At 37.6% G+C, this 21,934-nt stretch overlaps 1 protein-coding gene across 2 annotated transcripts in view; it reads right to left on the bottom strand.

The window, feature by feature from the left end:
- Positions 1-8,038: 8,038 nt before the first annotated feature.
- FAM151B (family with sequence similarity 151 member B) overlaps positions 8,039-21,934 on the bottom strand; it is a 34,098-nt gene continuing 20,202 nt past the window's right edge. For both annotated transcript variants that reach the window (NM_001099713.2, XM_010807581.4), the window contains 3 exon segments: positions 8,039-10,063; positions 14,538-14,673; positions 17,110-17,327. In NM_001099713.2, the coding sequence (NP_001093183.1) occupies positions 9,904-10,063; positions 14,538-14,673; positions 17,110-17,327 (514 nt within the window). In that variant the 3' untranslated portion in view covers positions 8,039-9,903.

The raw sequence follows: 21,934 nt of genomic DNA, 5'->3' as shown, positions 1-21,934 counted from the left end.
CCACTGCCGAGGACCTCGTCTTAGTTGCTTAGGACAGTGGTCTTAGTTTTTGCCCTTCCTGCCGCCTAGGTGTTCAACATTTCTCTGAATTTTCTGGATATTTCTCTTATGGTAAGTTCTTCCCTAGCCTCAGTTATTTGAGTTAATTTGAGTAGGATCCTATTAATACATCCAAAGTGTTTCAGAACAAGACAGTACCTAAAGCAGTATCAGTTGGATCAAAATGGAAAATACGATCCAGAAAGAAGATAATCATTATCAAAACAAGGACTTCATGGCTCATGCCAAGAGAGTTATAAGGCAGCTTTGACACCTAAGGCTTCAGCTTTGAAGAGTGTATCAGGAGACAGTATCTTTATCAGTGATCATAGCATGTCACAGAGGTTCTTTAGTACAATGCCTAGTGTATAGTACACACTTCAGATTTTTACTGCTTCTTATGATAAATATAAGGATAAGGGTAGTTTTTGTAAGGATAAAAGGATAAGGATAGTTTTTAAAAACTAGAAAACATTTGATAAGTTGGTAAGACAATGGTTATAATTATTCTCTAAGTCGCTTCAGTCGTGTCCAACTCTGTGCAACCCCATAGATGGCAGCCCACCAGGCTCCCCTGTCCCTGGGATTCTCCAGGCAAAAACACTGGAGTGGGTTGCCATTTCCTTCTCCAATGCATGAAAGTGAAAAGTGAAAGTAAAGTCACTCAGTCGTGTCCGACTGTTCGCAACCCCATGGACTGCAGCCCACCAGGCTCCTCTGTCCATGGGACTTTCCAGGCAAGAGTACTGGAGTGGGTTGCCATTGCCTTCTCCATCTCTTTCCCCTACAAAGTTACAAATGGGTCATTATTTTATACAGCCTTTTAACTAAAAAACAACTTCAACATACTTCTGTACTGTTTGAATCTTAAAATTGCTTGTGTATATATTTTTCAATTTAAAGGCTAATAGGAAATTCCCTGATTGTCTGGTGATTAGGACTTTTGAGCTTTCACTGCCAACGGCCCAGTTCAATCCCTGGTTGGGGAACTAAGATTCCACAAACTGAGGTGCAGCCAAGAAATAAAAAAGACTAATAAAACTATTTTTCAAGGATTGAATATGTTTAGACACAAAATACATTTAAATTAGAGATACCAAGGGAACATTTCATGCAAAGATGGGCTCAATAAAGGACAGAAATGGTATGGACCTAACAGAAGCAGAAGATATTAAGAAGAGGTGGCAAGAATACACAGAAGAACTATACAAAAAAGATCCTCATGACCCAGATAACCACAATGGTGTGATCACTCACCTAGAGCCAGATATCCTGGAAAGTGAAGTCAAGTGTGCCTTAGGAAGCATCACTACGAACAAAGCTAGAAGAGATGATGGAACTCTAGTTGAGCTATTTCAAATCCTAAAAGATGATGCTGTGAAAGTGCTGCACTCAATATGCCAGCAAATTTGGAAAACTCAGCAGTGGCCATAGCACTGGAAAAGGTCAGTTTTCAATCCAATCCCAAAGAAAGGCAATGCCAAAGAATGCTCAAACTACCGCACAATTGTACTCATCCCACACACTAGTAAAGTAATGCTCAAAATTCTCCAAGCCAGGCTTCAACAATACATGAACCGTGAACTTCCAGATGGTCAAGCTGGATTTAGAAAAGGTAGAGGAATCAGAGATCAAATTGCCAACATCCACTGGATCATCAAAAAAGCAAGAGAGTTCCAGAAGAACATCTGCTTTATTGACTGTGCCAAAGACTTTGACTGTGTGGATCACAATAAACTGTGGAAAATTCTTCAAGAGATGGGAATACAAGACCACCTGACCTGCCTCTTGAGAAATCTGCATGGAAGTCAGGAAGCAACAGTTAGAACTGGACATGGAACAACAGACTGGTTCCAAATTGTGAAAGGAGTACGTCAACGCTGTATATTGTCACCCTGCTTATTTAACTTACATGCAGAGTACATCATGAGAAACACTGGGCTGGATGAAGCACAAACTGGAATCAAGATTGCTGGGAGAAATATCAAAACCTCAGATATACAGACGACACCATCCTTATGACAGAAAGTGAAGAAGAACTAAAGAGCCTCTTGATGAAAGTGAAAGAGGAGAGTCAAAAAGTTGGCTAAAGATCATGGCATCCGGTCCCATCACTTCATGGCAAATAGATGGAGAAACAGTGGACCGTGAGAGACTGTTTTTGGGCTCCAAAATCACTGCAGATGGTGATTGCAGCCATAAAATTAAAAGACACTTTCTCCTTGGAAGGAAAGTTATGACCAACCTAGACAGCATATTAAAAAGCAGAGACATTACTTTGCCAACGAAGGTCCATCTAGTCAAGGCTATGGTTTTTCCAGTGGTCATGTATGGACGTGAGAGTTGGACTGTAAAGAAAGCTGAGTGCTGAAGAATTGATGCTTTTGAACTGTGGTGTTGGAGAAGATTCTTGAGAGTCCCTTGGATTGCAAGGAGATCCAATCAGTCCATCCTAAAGGAAATCAGTCCTGAATGTTCATTGGAAGGACTGATGTTGAAGCTGAAACTCCAATACTTTGGCCACCTCATGTGAAGAGCTGACTCATTTAAAAAGACCCTGATGCTGGGAAAGATTGAAGGCGAAAGGAGAAGGGGACAACAGAGGATGAGATGGTTGGATGGCATCACTGACTCAATGGACATGAGTTTGTTTAAACTCTGGGAGTTGGTGATGGACAGGTAGGCCTGGCATGCTGCAGTCCATGGGGTTGCAAAGAGTCGGACATGACTGAGTGACTAAACTGACTGACTGACTTACATATATTTTATAGCTTAAAGAAACAATGCTAGAATGATCAAAGTAGAAATGGCATGAACCTTTTATCCATAAATGCTGAACACCTGAAACACCTTGAGACATTCACACATTTTGGTCCTAGAACTCCATAGTATTAAAAATTAGAACCTCAAATTTTTTTTTGTTATTTTGTTTTTTGTATATCTGGGTTATGTGTATCAATATTTACTACATTAAAATTTAAAAATGGGACATTTTAAAAATACTGTTTTAAAATGCCAAACCCATTACACATTAGCATAAATATTTTATGAAAAATAGCTACATTTTCCAAAATATATTTAGTGAGAAGAGTGGCAGTGTTTCATGTTTTTGCAGTCTCTTAAATGTTTGACTTAATAGAAAACAGCTGTATTCTCATCCCTGTTTCTGCTTCAATCTGTTGTAAAAAGTTTAGTGGAAACATGAAGAAAATATGGCATCACGCAGATATATATAAAAGGAAGAAATAGTTTAATACACTTTTCAGGTAATTCTAGATCATCTTTCTTGATACTGTACTCATACTTGTTAAGTAGGTGGTAGTTTCTTAAACGATTAGTTGTGGTATAGAATCTGAAGCCACACCAAGGAATTATCATTTTCTGTTACATTAAATTTCCCTGCTTTGTCTTGCACTTTGAATGGATTCCTTATTCAAGCAAGACCTTATAATATCATGCACTAGTAATTTGTAAAACAATGATTCCTTGAGTTATGCAGATATTCTAAGTGTTGACACACTGCACTATGCAACATTAAAAAATAACATTTATTAATATCACCACTGGTATCAAAGTCCTTAAGTATTGGGAATTATCAAGCTCAGCATGATGGTTCAAGTTGAGTTAAATTCCATTTTTTCATGTAAAAGCTCGGGTTTTATCATTGGCAGCAGATACCGTCAGTTGTTTTCCTTTAAGTGACAAGCTTGCTTTGTTCATTTTTGAGAAAATATCTGCCAGTTACCCAAGACTAAGTAACTGGGCTGTCAGTTCTTTCAAGTAAATATTTTTTCCATGAAAAAAATGGCTGGTTCAGTTTGCATCAAGGGCTTTTCTTTAAAGCAAGCCCTAAAAAAAAAAAATAAATAAATAAATAAAAACAAGTCCTGAACTTCAGTACAACAGAGCTGTACCCTACCTCAATTCCATCACATGGAATCTTAAAAAGATATGTACTCAGGATCAAGATTTACTGACATTACTAATTATTGCTGAGTCACTGATGATATTCCTGTGTTCTTTTTAACATGTAGGGCAGTGGAGATTATGATTGATAGTTGATGCCATGAATTTGATTCATACTAAGGGCTTCCCTGGTGGCTCACACAGTAAAGAATCCACCTGCAATGCGGGGGACCTGGGTTTGATTCCTGGGTTGGGAAGATCCCCTGGAGGATGGCATGGCAACTCACTCCAGTATTCTTGCCTGGAGAATCCCCATGGACAAGAAGAGCCTGGTGGGCTACAGTCCACAGGGTCACAAAGAGTCAGACACGACTGAGTGACTAAGCATAGCACACAGCACACCAGGTATCAACAGCTGAACCTAATGTTCTTTTTTCTGCCATCAGTGCAAATGTCAACACGGTGAGATGGGCAATTTCACAAACGGTTTTGATCTCATCTCCCTTCTAAAAGCATCTCAGGGACACTGAGGGGTTTGTGGGCCACACTTTAGGAACCATTGATCTAAGAGAATTGCTGAGGTTTCATGTCATCCATCAACCATTCATCCATCATTTGTTAAGGGCCTGTTCTGACCAAGTATCATACAAAAATGATGAATGACCTCTCCCCCAACAGCACAGTTGAGGGCAAAACACAAACCCATAAAATAATCATAGTCTAGCAGAGGACGTGCACCAGGAGAAAGCCCCAGGGAAGTCATGAAAGACCTTATAGAAACCTTGGCTTAGGGACAGAGCTCAACAGGCTCTGTGAAGAGATCACACCCTTCAACTTTAATTCAGAATTTTTTGATTAGCTCTTGAATTCACAAAGTGGCAACAGACTCTCGCAGTAAATACTTCAATTAAATTTCCTAAATTCTTACTACATTATGTGACCCCAAGAAAGGGATAAAGAAGAAAGGGGCAATGACCAGCCTTTATGAAGATTCTATAGCAGCAATCAAACCCAGAACAACGCAACTGCCTGATTTAGTCAGACTGGTTCCTTTTGTGAGCAGAAGCATAGAAACAGAAGAGCCTCCCTTAGAGGACAGGAGGTTGGGTGAGCACCTTTCAAGGTTTGCCTGTTTTCTCTCTACTCTGATGGTTAGACCATGGGGTAGCTTTTGTTGGTTAAAATTACGACATAATTAAAAAATATGTAGTAAAGTAGCAGTTACTGGGGAGTGGGTGTAGTTGTTTAAGAAACTGATAGAATTAAAGAGCTCAGTCACGTCCAACTCTTTACAGCCCCATGGACTATAGCCCACCAGCTCCTCTGTCCATGGAATTTTCCAGGAAAGAATACTGGAGTGGGTTGCCGTTTCCTACTCCAGGGGATCTTCCTGACCTGAGGACTGAACCCTCCACTCTTGCATCCCCTGCACTGGCAGATGGATTCCTTACCACCAGCACTACCTGGAAACCTGAATTAAAGAGCATTCTTCCTAAAGTCAGAATGGGAGATGAGTTCAGATGAGATTGGTTGTGTTGAGTGTGGTATGACCGTAGATGAGAGGTGAGTTCAGAGGCAGGAAGATGGGGTTTTTATTTTTCTTTCCAAATTGGTATCAAGTAGCAATGTCAACAAATCACTGAGAAATATAGCAATATCTAGCCTCTGTCTTGTCCTGTTTGGGTCAGTGGCTCCTCCTGACCCTCTGTTACACGAGCCCAGCATATGTATTATTAGATTCTTCCTTCTCCCCCATACTTCTTATTCAACTAGTTTACAGAGTCTTAAAAGTTCTTCCTTAACCTTTCTCTGTCTTGAGCCTTCCCATCCCCTTTTGCTACCGCCTTAATTCAAGGCATCATCTCCTTTCAAGAATTCTAAGGCCCCTTCTCATGCCATTGGAGTCATCTTTGTAACACTCAAAACTGAGAACGCAGCCCTGCTTAAAATGGCATGATGCCTCCTAAGCTTGAGAGAAAAGGAGCAAACTCCTTAGCTTGAATAGTTAATCTGGCCCCTGCCTAAATGTTCAGCTTTGAGATACAGTGCCTGCACAAAAACTTTTCTGAACAAGTTTTTCCTCCTTAAGAGTTCCTCTGCTCGTGTGCTTCTGTCAGAAAGGCCATTCCTTCTGTCTACATAGTGAATCTTACTTAACACAACTTAAGTATTCTCGCCAAATTAGAACAGACTGCTGTCTCTTGCCACAACCTGGAGTATAGTTCCATTACAGGAGTTACAGCAAATATCCAACATTCTATTTACAAGTCTCTCTCCCCCTACTGGGCTTCCTTTGTAGCTCGAGCTTCCCTGGTGGCTCAGACAGTAAAATCGTCTGCTTGCAATGCTGGAGACCCGGCTTCAAGCCCTGGGTTGGTGAGATCCCCTGGAGAAGGAAAGGGCAACTCAGTCCAGTACTCTTGCCTGGAAAATTCCATGGATGGAGGAACCTCATAGGCTACAGTCCATGGGGTCACAAAGAATTGGACATGACTTCGCTTTCACTTTTGCTCCCCGTACTAGACGATAAGAGCCTTGGGATAGAAATCATTTCTGAATTATTTGCCCTGCTTCAGCAAATCAAACATCAATTAGGTGTCCCTTTTCCTCCCACTGCTCCCCCACCCCAGAGTTCCTACTGAGCCCTGAAGTACATGTCTCCCTCATGAAAGACACAAGTGACTGGAAAAATTAAGGTCTCTGGACCAAAGCATGGCAGTCCAGATGTACAAGGAACAGAGATGTAATCATAATGAAGACTAGAAGAGTGGCTCTGAGGTGGGGCGCTGGAACAAGGCCCCTGAACTCCTGCTGCTGAGGCCGCCAAGCATCCTGGATCCTGCCCATTTCTTTCAAGACCTGTGATCAGTTCTTCTTGGTTCCACTAATTCATTATACTCTCATTTTCTAGATTAAAAAGCACTTCAGCACTACTATTCTCATCTTTCTAACACACAATATTCCTTGCACTGATTCATGAACTTATAAGACAGTAAGCTCATACTAGGTAGACTCCCACCTTAAATTTCAAAATGAGAAATATTGCATTTTTCTATATATTCACTAGGTATTTAGGTTGTTGTTGTTGTGGTTTTCAGTTACAAGGAAAAATCTAAAATCCTAGCTGCAACAAAGAAGCAAACGAACAACCTGTTCTGAATAACTCGCACCAGTTTCCCACTGGATAAACGAATACGCATCTGGTCGCTCAGCAATCAAATCAGTGTTACAGGGCCATCAGCCACTCTCCTTTTAAAAGCTCTGATTTTTTAAACAATTGGATCTTGTACAAAAGCATTTTCTAGGGAGAGGATTGCTCTGCAGGCTTGAGAAACAGCATTTGGATGCTATGGGATCTTAATACATTAAATCAGAGAATCTGGAGAGAAAAAAACAGGTGTTATTAAATCATTTACTTGTACCTGCGAACTTCTTCCCAAATATTTAATAATAATACCTTACAATTTTATGTGTCAATTTATCTCAGTAAAGCTGAAATTTAAAAATGGAAAGAAATAATTGCCTAAAATCATGAAAACATTCTCCTTTATTCTCTTCTAAATGCTTTATAGATTTAGCTTTCACTTTTAGGCCTAAGATCCAACTCAAATTATTATCTGTGTAGGGTGTGAAGGAGGGATCGTTATCCTTTTTTCCATATGGACCATAATCCATTTAAATTTTACTTTCAGCAGAGTAAATTTTATAATTCTCTTATATAAAATTTTTATTCCTGCTGCTGTGGGTGCTCTTGCGTCCGACTCTTTGGGGCCCCATGGAGTGTAGCCCGCCAGCCTTCTCTGTCCGTGGGATTTTCTTGGCAAGAATGCTGAAGCAGGTTGCTATTTTCTCCTCCAGGTTATCTTTCCCACCCAAGGACCAAACCAGCACTTCTGGCATCTTCTGAATTGGCAGGTGGATTCTTTACCATTGAGTCACCTGGGAAGCCCTTTTATTCCCAAGAACACTTTAAAATACAGTTTTAAATCTTAATCTAAATAACACTCAGTTGATAAATTTCGCAATATAAAGGTATTTGGCTTTAAGATTAATACTTTAAAAATATTATTGAGGACCAGATAAACAGTAAAAATAATCTGGGCAAATGAATTTTATTTTAAACTTAAATGTAGTTCATTTATAAATTCAACTTTTTTTGTGAAAGCTAAGCATGGTCATTTTAGAACATTTATAATGTAAACAATACTTTTTACCATAGTTTTTAAGAGTTATTCTTTGCTACAATTGTTATAATTATGAAATTGCACCTTTTGCTTTTGGCAAACAACCATAGAAAGTGAAGTTTTAGGTGTTATTTGACCAATAGCACCATATTCAGTTGTACTAAAATTTAAAGTAGAATATGATCATTTTCTTTAAGTATTGCACGTGTACAATGTTTCACGTTATATCTCTTACTTTTGTCTATCTACAATGGGTATAATCACACGTAAGTCTAATAAACAGGGACTATCTGTTGAGCACTTGCTATGAGACGAGCGCTGAGCTACATGCTTCCATTTCAAGAATCTCCCTTAATCTTCACAACAACCTTACAAGAGAATCCTCATCCTCCACCCTGGCCCCCGCCCCCATTTTATACAGGAAGGAGTCAAGACTCAATGAGGTTAAATATTTCCTCAAACCCATGGCTAGTAAGGGACAGAGGTGGGGCTGTAAGGGAAGTCTATCTGAATTCAAAACCCAAGCTCTTTTCTCTGCACAGCACTATTTTATTCTCTGGGGGAAATGGTTGATAAAAGACAAATTACATATCTTAGGGCATTCACTGGTAAAGTACTTTTTAATAAATCAAAGAAGCAACACATTTTTCTGAATACCTTGCTCAGGACTATGCCAGATACTGTAAAGACAATTGAGAATGTTCTCTCACCATGAAGGACTCCATAGTCTAGCTAAGGAGACACAACTACAATGGATGACACAATTAGTGAACACTATCGGTTAAAAGTAATCGTTAAAAAAATCTGGAGATTACTGATGATGTAAGCGTTTTTGAAACAAAGCACTGTGCTGAGGACACTGAATTAACTTGCAGAGTGGGACTATATTAGGAAGGGTATTGAAAGAGTAAAATTCAATGAAGTTGAATTTAAGAAGCCCCTAGAGACTTTTGATTTGGCATAAAGAAAGAGGTGTTTTTAAAGTTTTTTTTTTTTTTCAGCAGAATTATCCAGCGTTTCTTTGAGTAATGTGAGGAATGAAGTCATGAGGAAATAATTTTTAAAATTCTAGTAGTAGAACAAGGGCCTGGAACAAGGTGGTGTGGGTGAAAATCTTGAAAAACAAATAATAGATTACCAGGATTAAAATTCTGCTCTCCAATAGTATTTTGCTCACTCTAGATAAGATACTGTGATCAAAACAAAGAATACAAAACAACACATTAATATATGGCTGTCAGGATGCTCTGAGCAATAAGGAAATTCTAGATACATCCTAATTTAATCCTCATTGCTTTCAGTAAATAGACTTGATCTTGTTATAAGAAAACTGCTCAACCCTGTGAAAGTTAAAAACGTTTTTAAAGCCCTCTTTCTCTTCTGTAGTCTCTGAAATAATTAGTTCTCCAGGGAAAAGAAAAGAGGATGGCATATTTTTATGGAATCTCTGTAATGCTAGCACCAACATGTAATTTAGTATCTGTATGACACGTGGATTTTTTCAATTATTTTCAATACACCAAAATATTTTTATTAATGGTTTTAAAGATTCATTTTCCTAAATCATTATTATATGAGGCCCAGTGAAATCTCTTCTTTCCAAATCTTGTAGGTAGGTACAGTATTATAAGGACAGAAGCCTAACAGAGTAAGCCTCAATAAGTATTTTTTGATTGGATGAACTGGAACATAAATCAATCATCATAATTAATTCAGATCAGACAAAGAAGGATTGAAAAAGCAAAACATGAAATAATTTAGCAGAATTTTCATCTTAGAGATTAATTTTGATTCCAATGGCTTGTTTAAATTCATGGTTTTGTGGTTCCAAGATGTCATAGAAAACTCGTTTTTTGTCAAAATGATCTCTAATAAAAAGTAAATCTTCAGTGGAATAGCTATCATTTTTTCCAGTCCAAATGGTCAGGCTGTACCTGCATCAAAACAAAACAGAATTATATAGTTAATAGAGAAAGATAAGAAACAGTGATGAAGAATTCCAACAAGCCTAAACACAGTCACTCTCACTTGTCTCTAACCCAAATTCACATAGAAGAAAAATTAATTAGCACTGGTGGAACTGTATTTTCCTGTTTCATTCCTTCATCAACATCAAAGGGACTAGACAGAATAAAATTCACATCACTATTGCCTAAATTAGGTAACCCTCATATGACTTTAGAAACCCAGAATGGTTAGCTCTGTAAATAGGCCCAATTTTGGACAAAAGAACAGAGGAGACTGTGTTGTTGATCAAGGAATCCGTTCCCTACACAAAACCACAGCTCTAACCTGGTTTCTTCAGTAGCCAGGCCAGAGTCAAAAGCATGACTGGAAGGGACAGTGAAGAGATACAATTGTCACTGACATTCCCAACATTCATGTCCACTTCTAAGTGGCCCTGCTATCCCTTCTGGGGGTTTCTGTAAGAGATATAAGAATGCCAAAGAGAATAAACCTAGATCTATTTCTGGAGTCAAAAAACAATAATAATATATACAGATTGATTATGGATGTAAGAATATGCTCAGAAGTTCAAATGCTTCTTAAATCATATATTTTCATTTCTTCCGGTGACATTACTATTACACTGTTCTTATTAGAATTTAGAGAAATGCAAATCTCTTTAAGTATTTTCATATTTATTTTCCTCATAAGCATGTCAGAATCCAGGAGAAAATCTCCAAAGCGGCTGTTCTACTAAAGATGGGAAAACTGTCTAACCAATATATATATTCTTGTTATTATACTGACACATTACTCTCCTTAAGGATGATAACACCATTCTGGAAATGTAACAAAGGAAAGTACTTTGGACTTCGCTCCATAAGAGTATTATGTGACAAACCCAGAAAAATTTTAAACTACAGTGGGGAACACAGGAAAAAAATAAGAATTACTCTAAAAACATATTTTTGCTAAAATGGCATTTTTATTACTTTATTCAAGCACCATGGAGACAAACCTTATAAAAAGACAGATATGAATTTAGGTTAAAAGAAGAGCTTTCCAGTGTTGTTTTGCCTCTTTTAAACCTCCCACTATGGTATACAAACTAAAACAGGAAAAATAAAATTGCCTAAGGGCATTTTAAATTGCATTCATTCAAATCACCTCTCAGGTTTCATTTTTAAAGCTCTTTCCACTGTGAAATAACACATATAGGAAAAGATGCATAAAACATAAATGTAAATTTTGACAAATTATTATAAAATGAACTCCAGTGTAACACAACACAAACCAAGAAAAGAACCTTGCCAGCACCTTAGGAGACACCTGTATATCAGAGCCCCATCACAGCCTCGCCTCTCCCCCGGAGTTCTCACAGCCTAGACTTTTCAGTTGCCATCTTCATGCTTTATTTACCACCTGTATATCCATCCTAAACAATACAGCTTAATTTTTGCCTGTTAATAAATTTTATATAAGTGGAATCATATGGGATGTAATATTTTTGGTATTGCTTCTTTTGCTGAATATTTTTTGTGAAATGTATTCAAGTTGAAACATGTAGCCACAGTTTATTCATTTTCTTTGGAAAATAGCAGTATCCACTAGAATTGAAAATATGAACACCCTATGACCTAGAAATTCTATTTCTAGAAGTTCCTTCCTGATATAGTCTTTAGGCACATTTGCACCAGGATGTATGTGTGTGCTCACATTTATATATATGTACATATATATATATATATATATATATGAATGTTCACAACACTAATTTTTGCAATAGACAAAACCATGAAATAATCCAAATATTCAATAATAGACGAACTCTGATGTGCACACAATAGAATACAGAATTCATTATAAATTGATTAGAGCCCTTTTGATATACAAAAATATTCCCCAACTCTGCCTAACCTGTTCATATTCTTCATGGTGTTTTTTGATGGAAAGAATTTCCAAGTTTTAATGTGTTCAAATTACTTAAACATATCCTTTATGGCTAATGATTTTTGTGTCTTGCTTAAGAATTCTTTCCTATCCTTAACAGTCCTGGAAGCACTGACACTCTAGGAGCAATGATTATACTAAAATCCCAGATTTTGCTTTCTAAATACCACCTGCTACTATAATCAAGAAGGGATCCTTGAAGAAGTGACTGATTTGGGAATTGGGACAAGTACATGATTAGCTTGCCAAGAATGCAAGACCTGAGATCTAGCATGAGGAAATATTGAACTGATTGAGACTGAGGGTATTTTTCATAATAAAGGGCCTATAGTCTTTAAGACTGTTACGTGTATGAGAGGAAAGGAAAAATTGAGGAAGAATTTTGAAAGAGACTGATGCAAACTAAATGCAATGCATGTTCTTAGAGAGTTTCATAGACCACAAGGAAATAAGGATTGTTGGAATGACTGATAAATTTGAATGGGATCTGAAGACTATAGGGGCAGTTTTGCCTGAATGCTGATTTCCTGGTTGGGAGGCTACATAGTAGAAATACAGAAGTGCATTCTTGTGTGGGTAAGTCTACACTGGAGGACTTCAGGATATGAGACATCATAACAGAAAAACGAAACAGAAAAAAAGAAAAGGAGATGGGGGAGAGAGAAGGATAGAGGAAGAAAGAATGGATAAACAATTTGGGAACATGGGTAAAGGAGATGTTGCAACTTTTCTGCAGGTTTAAAATTATTTTTATGACAGTAAGTCACCCTTAAAACAGTCAATGAAAAATAAAATAAAAATTATATTTATATTCCTTGGTAGCTCAGACGGTGAAGAATCTGCCTGCAATGCCGGAAACCCAGGTTCGATCCCTGGGTTGGGACGATGCACTGGAGAAGGGAATGGCAACCCTCTCCAGTATTCTTGCCTGGAGAATTTCATGGACAGAGGAGCCGGGTGGGCTACTATCCATGGGGTCACAAAGAGTCAGACACGACTGAGCCTCTAACACTCAGCATCAGGTTGGTTTCAACGTTGAGTTTATTCAAACTCAGGTACAGGCTATTTGAATGTTATTTTTAACATCCTAGGAAATGTAAAAAGAAAGAAAGGTCCTTAGTTTTTTCCTAATGAAATGTCCATGATATTGATACCCAAAACTGACAAAGAAAAAACTACAGACCAATCTCACTTTAAAATGCTGAAATTCTAACTAAAATATTAGCAATAAAATTCAGCAGACTTTAAAAGAATGATAAATCTCAATCAAGAGAGTTTATTCTGTAAATGTGTGGATGATTCAATATATAAAATGCTAATATAATTTATTTTATTAATATATAATGTGAGAAAATAGGGTTATTTTCATAAAAACTGAAAAAAGCATTTAGTAAAACTCTACCCACAGGAATACGGATATTTCTCTCATATTTGGGTATACGCTTCCCTTATTCTCTAAAATACAGTGAATTATCAAACTGGGTCTTTTTCTGGATGATTTGTGATAAGTACTTGTTTGTTAGAATTGTTTACAATGATGTAACATATGTGTTGAGGACAGTTTTACCAGAATCTTTTCATTTCTATGTATTCAAATGTATCAAACTTTTCTTTTATTGCTTCTGGGTTTTGTGCCTTACCAAGAAGGGTCTTCTCCATTCTGAAACTATATATACAAAAAAAAAAAAATCATCAATTGTGTTTTCTTTATGCACTTATTGTTTGGTGTTCAAGTCTTTAATTCATCTGGAATTTATTTTGGAGGAAGATTAAGGAAGGTCATTTACTTTGTTTTTCCTACAATGTTGCCTGTCCCAATACAAGTTATTGAACTTTTACACCAATGATCTGAAATACCAGCCTTTTCCTATCCTAAGTTCCATGATAGAGCTGAGTTTATTTCTGGGCTTTCCCTGCTGTCCTATTGACTAGCCTATTAAAAAACATAGTATCAAAACTGTTTTACTATCTGTAGCTTTATAATATTTAATACATGGTCCAACATATTTTTTTGACATGATAAAAAAACAAAATTTGGGGAATTCCTTGGCAGTCCAGGACTTGGTACTTTCACTGCGAAGGGTACAGATTCAATCTCTGGTTAGGGAGCTAAGATCTCACAAGCTGCACAGCCAAAAAAAAATTAATTTTTAAAATAACAAAATTTTTATATGGAAAAGACTTAGAATTATGACAGAATTCAAAGGGAAATTATTGTATCCACTTATAACTTTTTGTGAATGTATAGCATATTGAAAAAAATGACAAACATTTACTGGGTACCTATTACATGCAAAAGGTTTCGTGCGGAACGGAGGTGGAAGACCTGATATTAAGATTCATCAAGAAGCTTCATTCCAGTGAGGAGGTCGGAGCACTGCCAGATCAGCGTCCACCTTCTGTCTCTTTCTCTCACACACTGTCTGTATGACCAGTTTTCATCTTTCACACACACTCTCATCTTTCATACACACTCACATGTACACACTACGCTGTCAGATTTACACATACCTGTTTGATTGCTTCAAAAGCCAGAGTAACTGAGAACAAGACTGCCTGACTAATGCTGCTCTGACAGGAAATGTTACAGGCTGATTTAGTTCGTTACATATATATTCCATCTCTTTCACCATTGTCCAACTGTAACCTGAAGTGAAAAGAAAGAAATTTAACTTTTCTCACCAGAATCCTAAAAAGTCAATTAAGTAAAAATTAAATTATATATGAATATGTAACTTCATAGGTAATTCACTAAAATTTCCATTTGGATTCAGAGAAAGTCCATGGACTGTAACCTATAAGACTCCTCCGACCATGGGATTTTCCAGGCAAGAATACTGGAGTGGGTTGCCATTTCCTTCTCCAGGGGATCTTCCCAACCCAGGGATCAAACCCAGGTCTCCTGCACTGCAGGCAGACACTTTACCATCTGAGCCACCAGGGAAGGATAAAAATTAAATTATATATGAATATGTAAATTCATAGGTAATTCACTAAAATTTCCATTCGGATTCAGAGAAAGTAGTATACCACTTAATGAAGGAAAATATTTTGAGTGGGATGCAGATAAAAAAATTACATCTAAAGTCATGTCACAAGTGAACGAGAGCAAATCAAGCAAAAAAACTGAAACCTTAGAAAAGAATTGATTAATCTATCAAGTACAAAAAAGGAAATGTTGGCACTATATATATATATATATATATATATATAATTTAAAATTCTAAGGCTCTGCATCATTAATATACTCTATAAACTTAGATTTTCCACTTGTGTTAAGCTTTCTTTTCCAGGAAAAAGATGGTTGCTAGGTACTTACGAGCTATTTAAGTAATAATTAACTTCAGTTTTTTTTTTAAATGTGGGGACTAGTCCAAATTACTTACACATTTTTTTCTAAAATAGAAATAGTATTTGAATTGGCTTTTATATGTGTGTTTTGTGTTTTAAATCAAGTTTAGACATTGTGGAAAATATATCTGCCTATTTATAAACAGCTTCAGAAAAAAAATGTATATTTTAAAAATAACCCCTAAACTCTATCAAAAGTAGGTTGAAAAAGTATTGGTCTGTAAAGGAACAATTTACTAAAAGCCTATAGTAGCTAAATTTCCTCATGAAAGAAGGGAAAGGTCTGCTTTCCTTTAAAAATCTGGAAAATTGTACCTTTTTAATTAGAAAAAGGGGCTGCTAACATACGCTATTACTTACATTACTACAAACATAAACTCTCTTTCCTAAAATTTGTAGCATAAGAAGTAAGGGAAGATAAAGCACACGGTGGTAATGACCATCTGCCAGCAGGGGAAAAGTAGCCTGGAAACATTCAACACCAACATGACTTAAAGACCCAGACATGGTTTAATTCAGTTCAAGCCTGAGATTAAAGTCAGAGTTAGACTAAACTGTGACTAAAAAGAGATCAGAAGCAGGATGGAAGCTATTAAATCATTTCTAGTTTACCTTCTTCAAACACTTTGAATTATAGGCTATATCCTTTACTGACACTAATACAATGATTAGAAAATTAAAATAGAACAAATTTAAAGTATACCGTTTTTCTCTCGATTATATCAATTGCTGGTCCAGGGGTTATAACCTAAATGTCACTACGCAACCAGATAGCAGTTACTCTAATCTCATGTTAGATTTTAAAACTTTACATCTAAAGACAGTAATAGCAAATAAGTAAATTTTAAAATGCTATAAACATAAAATAAAGGCTAACATTTCCATAAACTCTAAATATCTTCTTGGTTAATTATTTTTACCATGTGTTCAGGTGTCCCAGAGCATCTGATTTTACTGGATCCCTGACTTAGATCCCTAATTAGTGATTTTACTGGACAATCACTCAATAGGGATGTATGAAGAAAAAGATGAATCCAAATAGTGTAATAAATTTCATCCAGGAAAAATAAGCTGAATATCAGGTCCATCAAAAAGAGTACATGAAGAGAAAGAAGAAATTTCCCAGAGAGGAAAGTCTCGTGGCCTCCCACACGCTCTGTCTAGCCTGAGGGTATGAGGGCACCAAGCTTCTTTCCTAGCAGTCTACATTTCGAGGACCTTCTAATATCAAAGGAACAGAATCCGTGCTCTTCAGCCACACACCCCCTACTTCTGGCCTTGCTGTTGCTACTGCTGCTAAGTCACTTCAGTCATGTCCAACTCTGTGCGACCCCATAGATGGCAGCCCGCATCACTTAAAAAGATTTTATTACCACTTCTTTATCTTTCATCCAACAGAGAGAGTTTGCTTCAAAGTAAAAGGAAAAAAAGAGTATTGAATGCTCTACAAGTACAAAGAGACCAACTCAGAATTTGCAGAATGTAAAGAGGCAGCTTTGGTTATTCTAGACCTTGCAAATAAATATTTTCTGTGGGAGCCTGGTGACCAAAATGTCGCCAGTGAACGAGATCTATCTGAAATAACAGAAGGAAGAGTCATACACACATCTTTAGGGCCAGATCTTTCTCTCCATTAGGCTCTTGGGTTTATAGAACGTGGTTTTGGTTTTGTATTAAAGGTATTATTTTTATATCTGAATGTATAAAAGGAACACATATTTTAAATTATCACCTTCATTGACTTTCTCAGGATGCCATCCTGTTGTCCAACCCAAGGAAAACGTCACATCTGGAGAGAAGGATGTCACAGTGTCTATAAAAGGTTTTGCATCCACTACTCTGCTGTTTCCATTTGGACCAGGAAGAACATCAGCATTAATCCACACTGGACGCTTCAGATGCCTCTTGACATTTTCCAAGAGCATCATGGATGGTTCTACAGCTGCCAAACTAAAAACAATTTGTTGTCAATGAGATACATTCCTAAAGTAAAAGTAAAAAGTTCTTTTAGACTAGTGGCTTTAACATTCTCAAATTCATAATAAGAGTATAATATCATAATGCTTGAATTAAATAAAATCAAAGATTTAGATATCACCAGAGGGGAAAGTTAACATGTGTCATATCTTAAAATACTGATTTATACTTATTATTCAAGAAAGTACTTAAAAGGTTCTATAAATGTATGAATAATGCCATTACCTGTAGATAGAAGTTTCAAAACCCTGTATTATGATCACTCTGTATAAAAACAATTTAAGAAAAGACACAAACATTCACTCATCAAAGAATGTATAAACAGGATTTAAAATTAAACATACTCACAACCTGCAAATTCCAGTTTATGAAAATACACAAAGTACACTCAGACACCATGTCTCTAGCACTGGCTAATGACCTTGGGAAAAAGAGCCTCTTTCCCTTTATGTATTCTTGTGAGAGTCTGGATGCACAAACACATTTCTAAAAACGACTGCAAAATGTAAAATTAAAACATTTCCTTAAAGCTTTTATAAACTTCATTTTTCTCCTCTACTGTAAACATCTTTTCTGAAAACTCGAGACAACTATATTTTAGTTACTTTTAAACTAAAAAGCAACTTCACTCCTTTTACTTCCTGACGTCTTCTTGGACGAATACATTTTGAAATAATAAGGCTTTGAGCAGCCAATATAATTTTTACTTTTAAAAAATACAAACTTTATTGGAAAACTACACTACCTGCAATCTTGAATCCCTTCTGAATCTTTGAGGCCTATGCATATTTCTCAGAAAATTAGCTCTTAAGGAACACAATTGTCACGTGAGTGTATGTTCCTCGGTTCTTTGTCTGGTCACAACCAAGATTTGGAGCGACGGACATTAAAGCCCTCGGTGCGTCGCAGCCCTCGGGTCTTGGACAAATCATGTTATAGCTCTTAGGCAAATCAGTGTTACAGCTCTATTTTATTTAGAAGATAGCAGGAGAACCCATCCTCAAAGAGTGAGAGCATGCCAACCCAAAGACTTGAAGAGAAGAGAGTGGAGGAGCGCGCAGGGGAGAGAGAGGGAGAGAGAGAAAGAGTGCACACACGCAGGAGAGAAAGAGAGAGAGAAAGCGCTTTGGCTCCTCCTTTTATATGTTTTTTTCCTCCACCTGGGCCTGCCCTATGCAAATTGGGCTTAGCCAGGAGTGCTGTTTGTTCTACCTGAAGTCTTCACTCTGGTCCTCGGACCTTCCTTTGACCTTCCTTTGTTCTATTTTCTCGGGCTTTTCCCTTCCTTGTCTTTTAGCCACCACCATTTTGGACTCCTTTTCCCTATTCTACCTACCTAACACAATGATTGGGGGGACTAAGAATCTGGGAGGTGGATATTGGGAGGGAGAACATGCACCACCCCTTGTCAGTCTTCAACTTTTCCTCTTAATGGACTGAAGTCCTTCTGCCTGTGCTTCCACCTCTCTTCCCTCACTCCTTTTGGGCTTCCTACTTTATGAGCAGAAACTGATAATGTCATCATTGTTGTTCGTTGTGTTCAGTCACCAGTCACGTCTGACTCTTTGAAACCCCATGGACTGCAGCACAGCAGGCTTCCCTATCCCTCACCATCTCCCGGAGTTTGCCCAAGTTCATGTCGATTGCATCAGTGATGTCATCCAACCATCTCATCCTCTGTTGCCCTCTTTTCCTGCCTTTTCAGTCTTTCCCAGCATCAGGGTCTTTTCCAATGAGCCAGCTGTTCACATCAGATGACCAGAGTATTGGAGCTTCAGCATCAGTTCTTCCAAAGAGTATTCAGGGTTGATTTCCTTTAAAATTGACTGGCTTGATCTCCTTGCTTTCCAAGGGATTCTTAAAAGTCTTCTCCAGCACCACAGTTCGAAAGCATCAATTCTTCGGCGTTCTGCCTTCTTTATAGTTCAGCTCTCAGATCTGTACATGACTACCAGAAAGATCATAGCCTTGACTATATGGACCTTTGTCAGCAAAGTGATGTCTTTGCTTTTTTTTTTTTGGTCTTTGCTTTTTAACACACTGTTTAGGTTTGTCATAGCTTTCCTGCCAAGAAGCAATCATCTTCTAATTTCATGGCTGTAGTTATCATTAGCAGTGATTTTAGAGCCCGAGAAGAAAAAATCTGTCACTGCTTCCACCTTTTCCCTTCCATTTGCCATGAAGTGAAAGGACCGGATGCCAGGATCTTTGTTTTTTTAATATTTAGTTTTAAGTTGGCTTTTTCACTGTCCTCCTTCACCCTCATCAGGAGACTCTTTTAAGAATTCCTCTTTGCTCTCTGCCATTAGAGTGGTATCATCAGCATATCTGAGGTTGTTGATATTTCTCCCAGCAATCTTGATTCCAGCTTATAACTCATCCAGCCTGGCATTTTGCATGATGTACTCTGTGTATAAGTTAAACAAACAGGGAGACAATAAACAGCCTTTTCATACTCTTTTCTCAATCCCGAACCACTCAGTTGTTCCATACAGGGTTCTAACTTTTGCTTCTTGACCCAAATATGGGTTTCCCAGGAGACAAGTAAGATGGTCTGGTATTCCCATCTCTCTAAGAGTTTTTCACAGTTTGTTATGATACACACAGTCAAAGACTTTAGCATAGTCAATGAAACAGAGATGGATATTTTTCTGGAATCCCCTTGCTTTCTCTGTGATCCAGCGAATGTTTGCAATTTGATCTCTGGTTCCTCTGTCTTTTCTAAACCCAGTTTGGACATCGGAAGCTCTCAGTTCACGTAATGCTGAAGCCTAGCTTGGAGGACTTTGAGCATAACCTTACTAGCATGGGAGATGAGTGCAACTGTCTGGTGGTTTGAACATTCTTTAGTACTACCCTTCTTTGGAATTGGGATGAGGACTGACCTTTTCCAGCCACTGCTGGGTTTTCCAAATTTGCTGACATACTGAGTGCAGCACTTTCATAGCCTCATCTTTTAGGATTTTAAATAGCTCTGCAAGGATTCCATCATCTCCACTGACTTTATTGGTAGCAGCACTTTCTAAGGCCCACTTGATTTTATACTCCACAGTGTTCGGCTCTGAGTGAGAGATTACACCATCGTCATTAGCTGGGTCATTAAACTCTTTTTTTGTACAGTTGTATGTATTCTTTCCATCTCTTTTTGATCTCTTCTGCTTCTATAGGGTCATATTTATTAATGAGCAAGGATACTGTTCACTAAAACCAGAGGAAATCAGCCTGTCTTGAACTCTGCTCCCATGTAATAAGCTGCTTTTTTTCTCATTCTTATACCCCTGAAATGCAGGCCCTAGATTATAGTGGGTTAAAAAACTCTAATGCAGGACCTAACAGATTCTAATATAGATGCTGTCATTTCTCTGTCTCAAATGCTTTCTGCCTTGAATGGTATCAATGCTGTGTTAAAAACCACAATTCTGAGATCTGGCCAACTGTACTACCTACAAAATTCCCTCATTTTTAGTACCTTGTACCTATTACAAGGTACTTAAGCAACTTGTACTATTACTCCGAAGCTTGCTTACCTATTACCTGTACCTATTACAAGGTACTTAAGCAACTTATACCTATTACTCCAAAGCTTGCTTGTCTGAAAGTCCCACAGCAGCAGCTAAGTGCCGGTGGGGTTCTGCTCTTCAGAAGTGGAGCAGAAGGAAACCTTAAACTAATCCACACATGTCTTACAGCTGACCTCCTCTCCTTTTCTAGAAATGATTCTGCTTTCTTAAGAAATCTGGTGTTTGTGCAGTTGGGTTAATCACTAACTTCCCGTTTATATTCAACAGGAAGCTTCTTAGCCTTTCTCAATTTAGTAAACTGACATTAGACTGTTTAATGATGGCTCGCCATCTGATAATATATAGTCTCAGCGTATTCTCCCCCAAACTGATATTGTAACAGCATATATTAGGTGTCTACCATGTGCAAAGCACTGCACAAACATAAAGAGCTAAGACACAGAACATAATGAAGTAAGATTTTAATATACTTTTAAATATTTTTATTTTAATATTTAACTATTTAATATTTTAATTATTAACTATTAATGAAATAGTATAACTATTAATATTTAACTATTTAATATTTTAATATTCTTTTACAAGTAAATGTTTTAATTATCACTAATGCAAAAGACTATAGTACCGCCACTTTCCCTTTCCAATACGAAAAACAAAACCTATATTAAGAAAAAAATTTCTGGAACTTTACAAAATAATTACAAAATTCTTCTGGAAGAGTAAATGTGGTTGCTGCCAAGTCGCTTCAGTCGTGTCCGACTCTGTGTGACCCCATGGACTGCAGCCTACCAGGCTTCTCTGTCCATGGGATTCTCCAGGCAAGAACACTGGAGTGGGTTGCCATTTCCTTCTCCAATGCATGAAAGTGGAAAGTGAAAGTGAAGTCGCTCAGTCGTGTCCGACCCTCAGCGACCCCATAGACTGCAGCTCACCAGGCTCCTCCATCCATGGGATTTTCCAGGCAACAGTACTGGAGTGGGGTGCCATTGCCTTCTCCGTAAATGTGGAGGAAACGCCATATTTGGGTAGGAAAAAAAAAGACTGAGGATAAACTTTTGC

Source organism: Bos taurus, chromosome 7 (genome assembly GCF_002263795.3).
Source record: "Bos taurus isolate L1 Dominette 01449 registration number 42190680 breed Hereford chromosome 7, ARS-UCD2.0, whole genome shotgun sequence".
Classification (NCBI taxonomy): domain Eukaryota; kingdom Metazoa; phylum Chordata; class Mammalia; order Artiodactyla; family Bovidae; genus Bos; species Bos taurus.
Note: the sequence above shows the minus strand (reverse complement) of the source record. Positions and strands in the feature narration are given on the sequence as shown.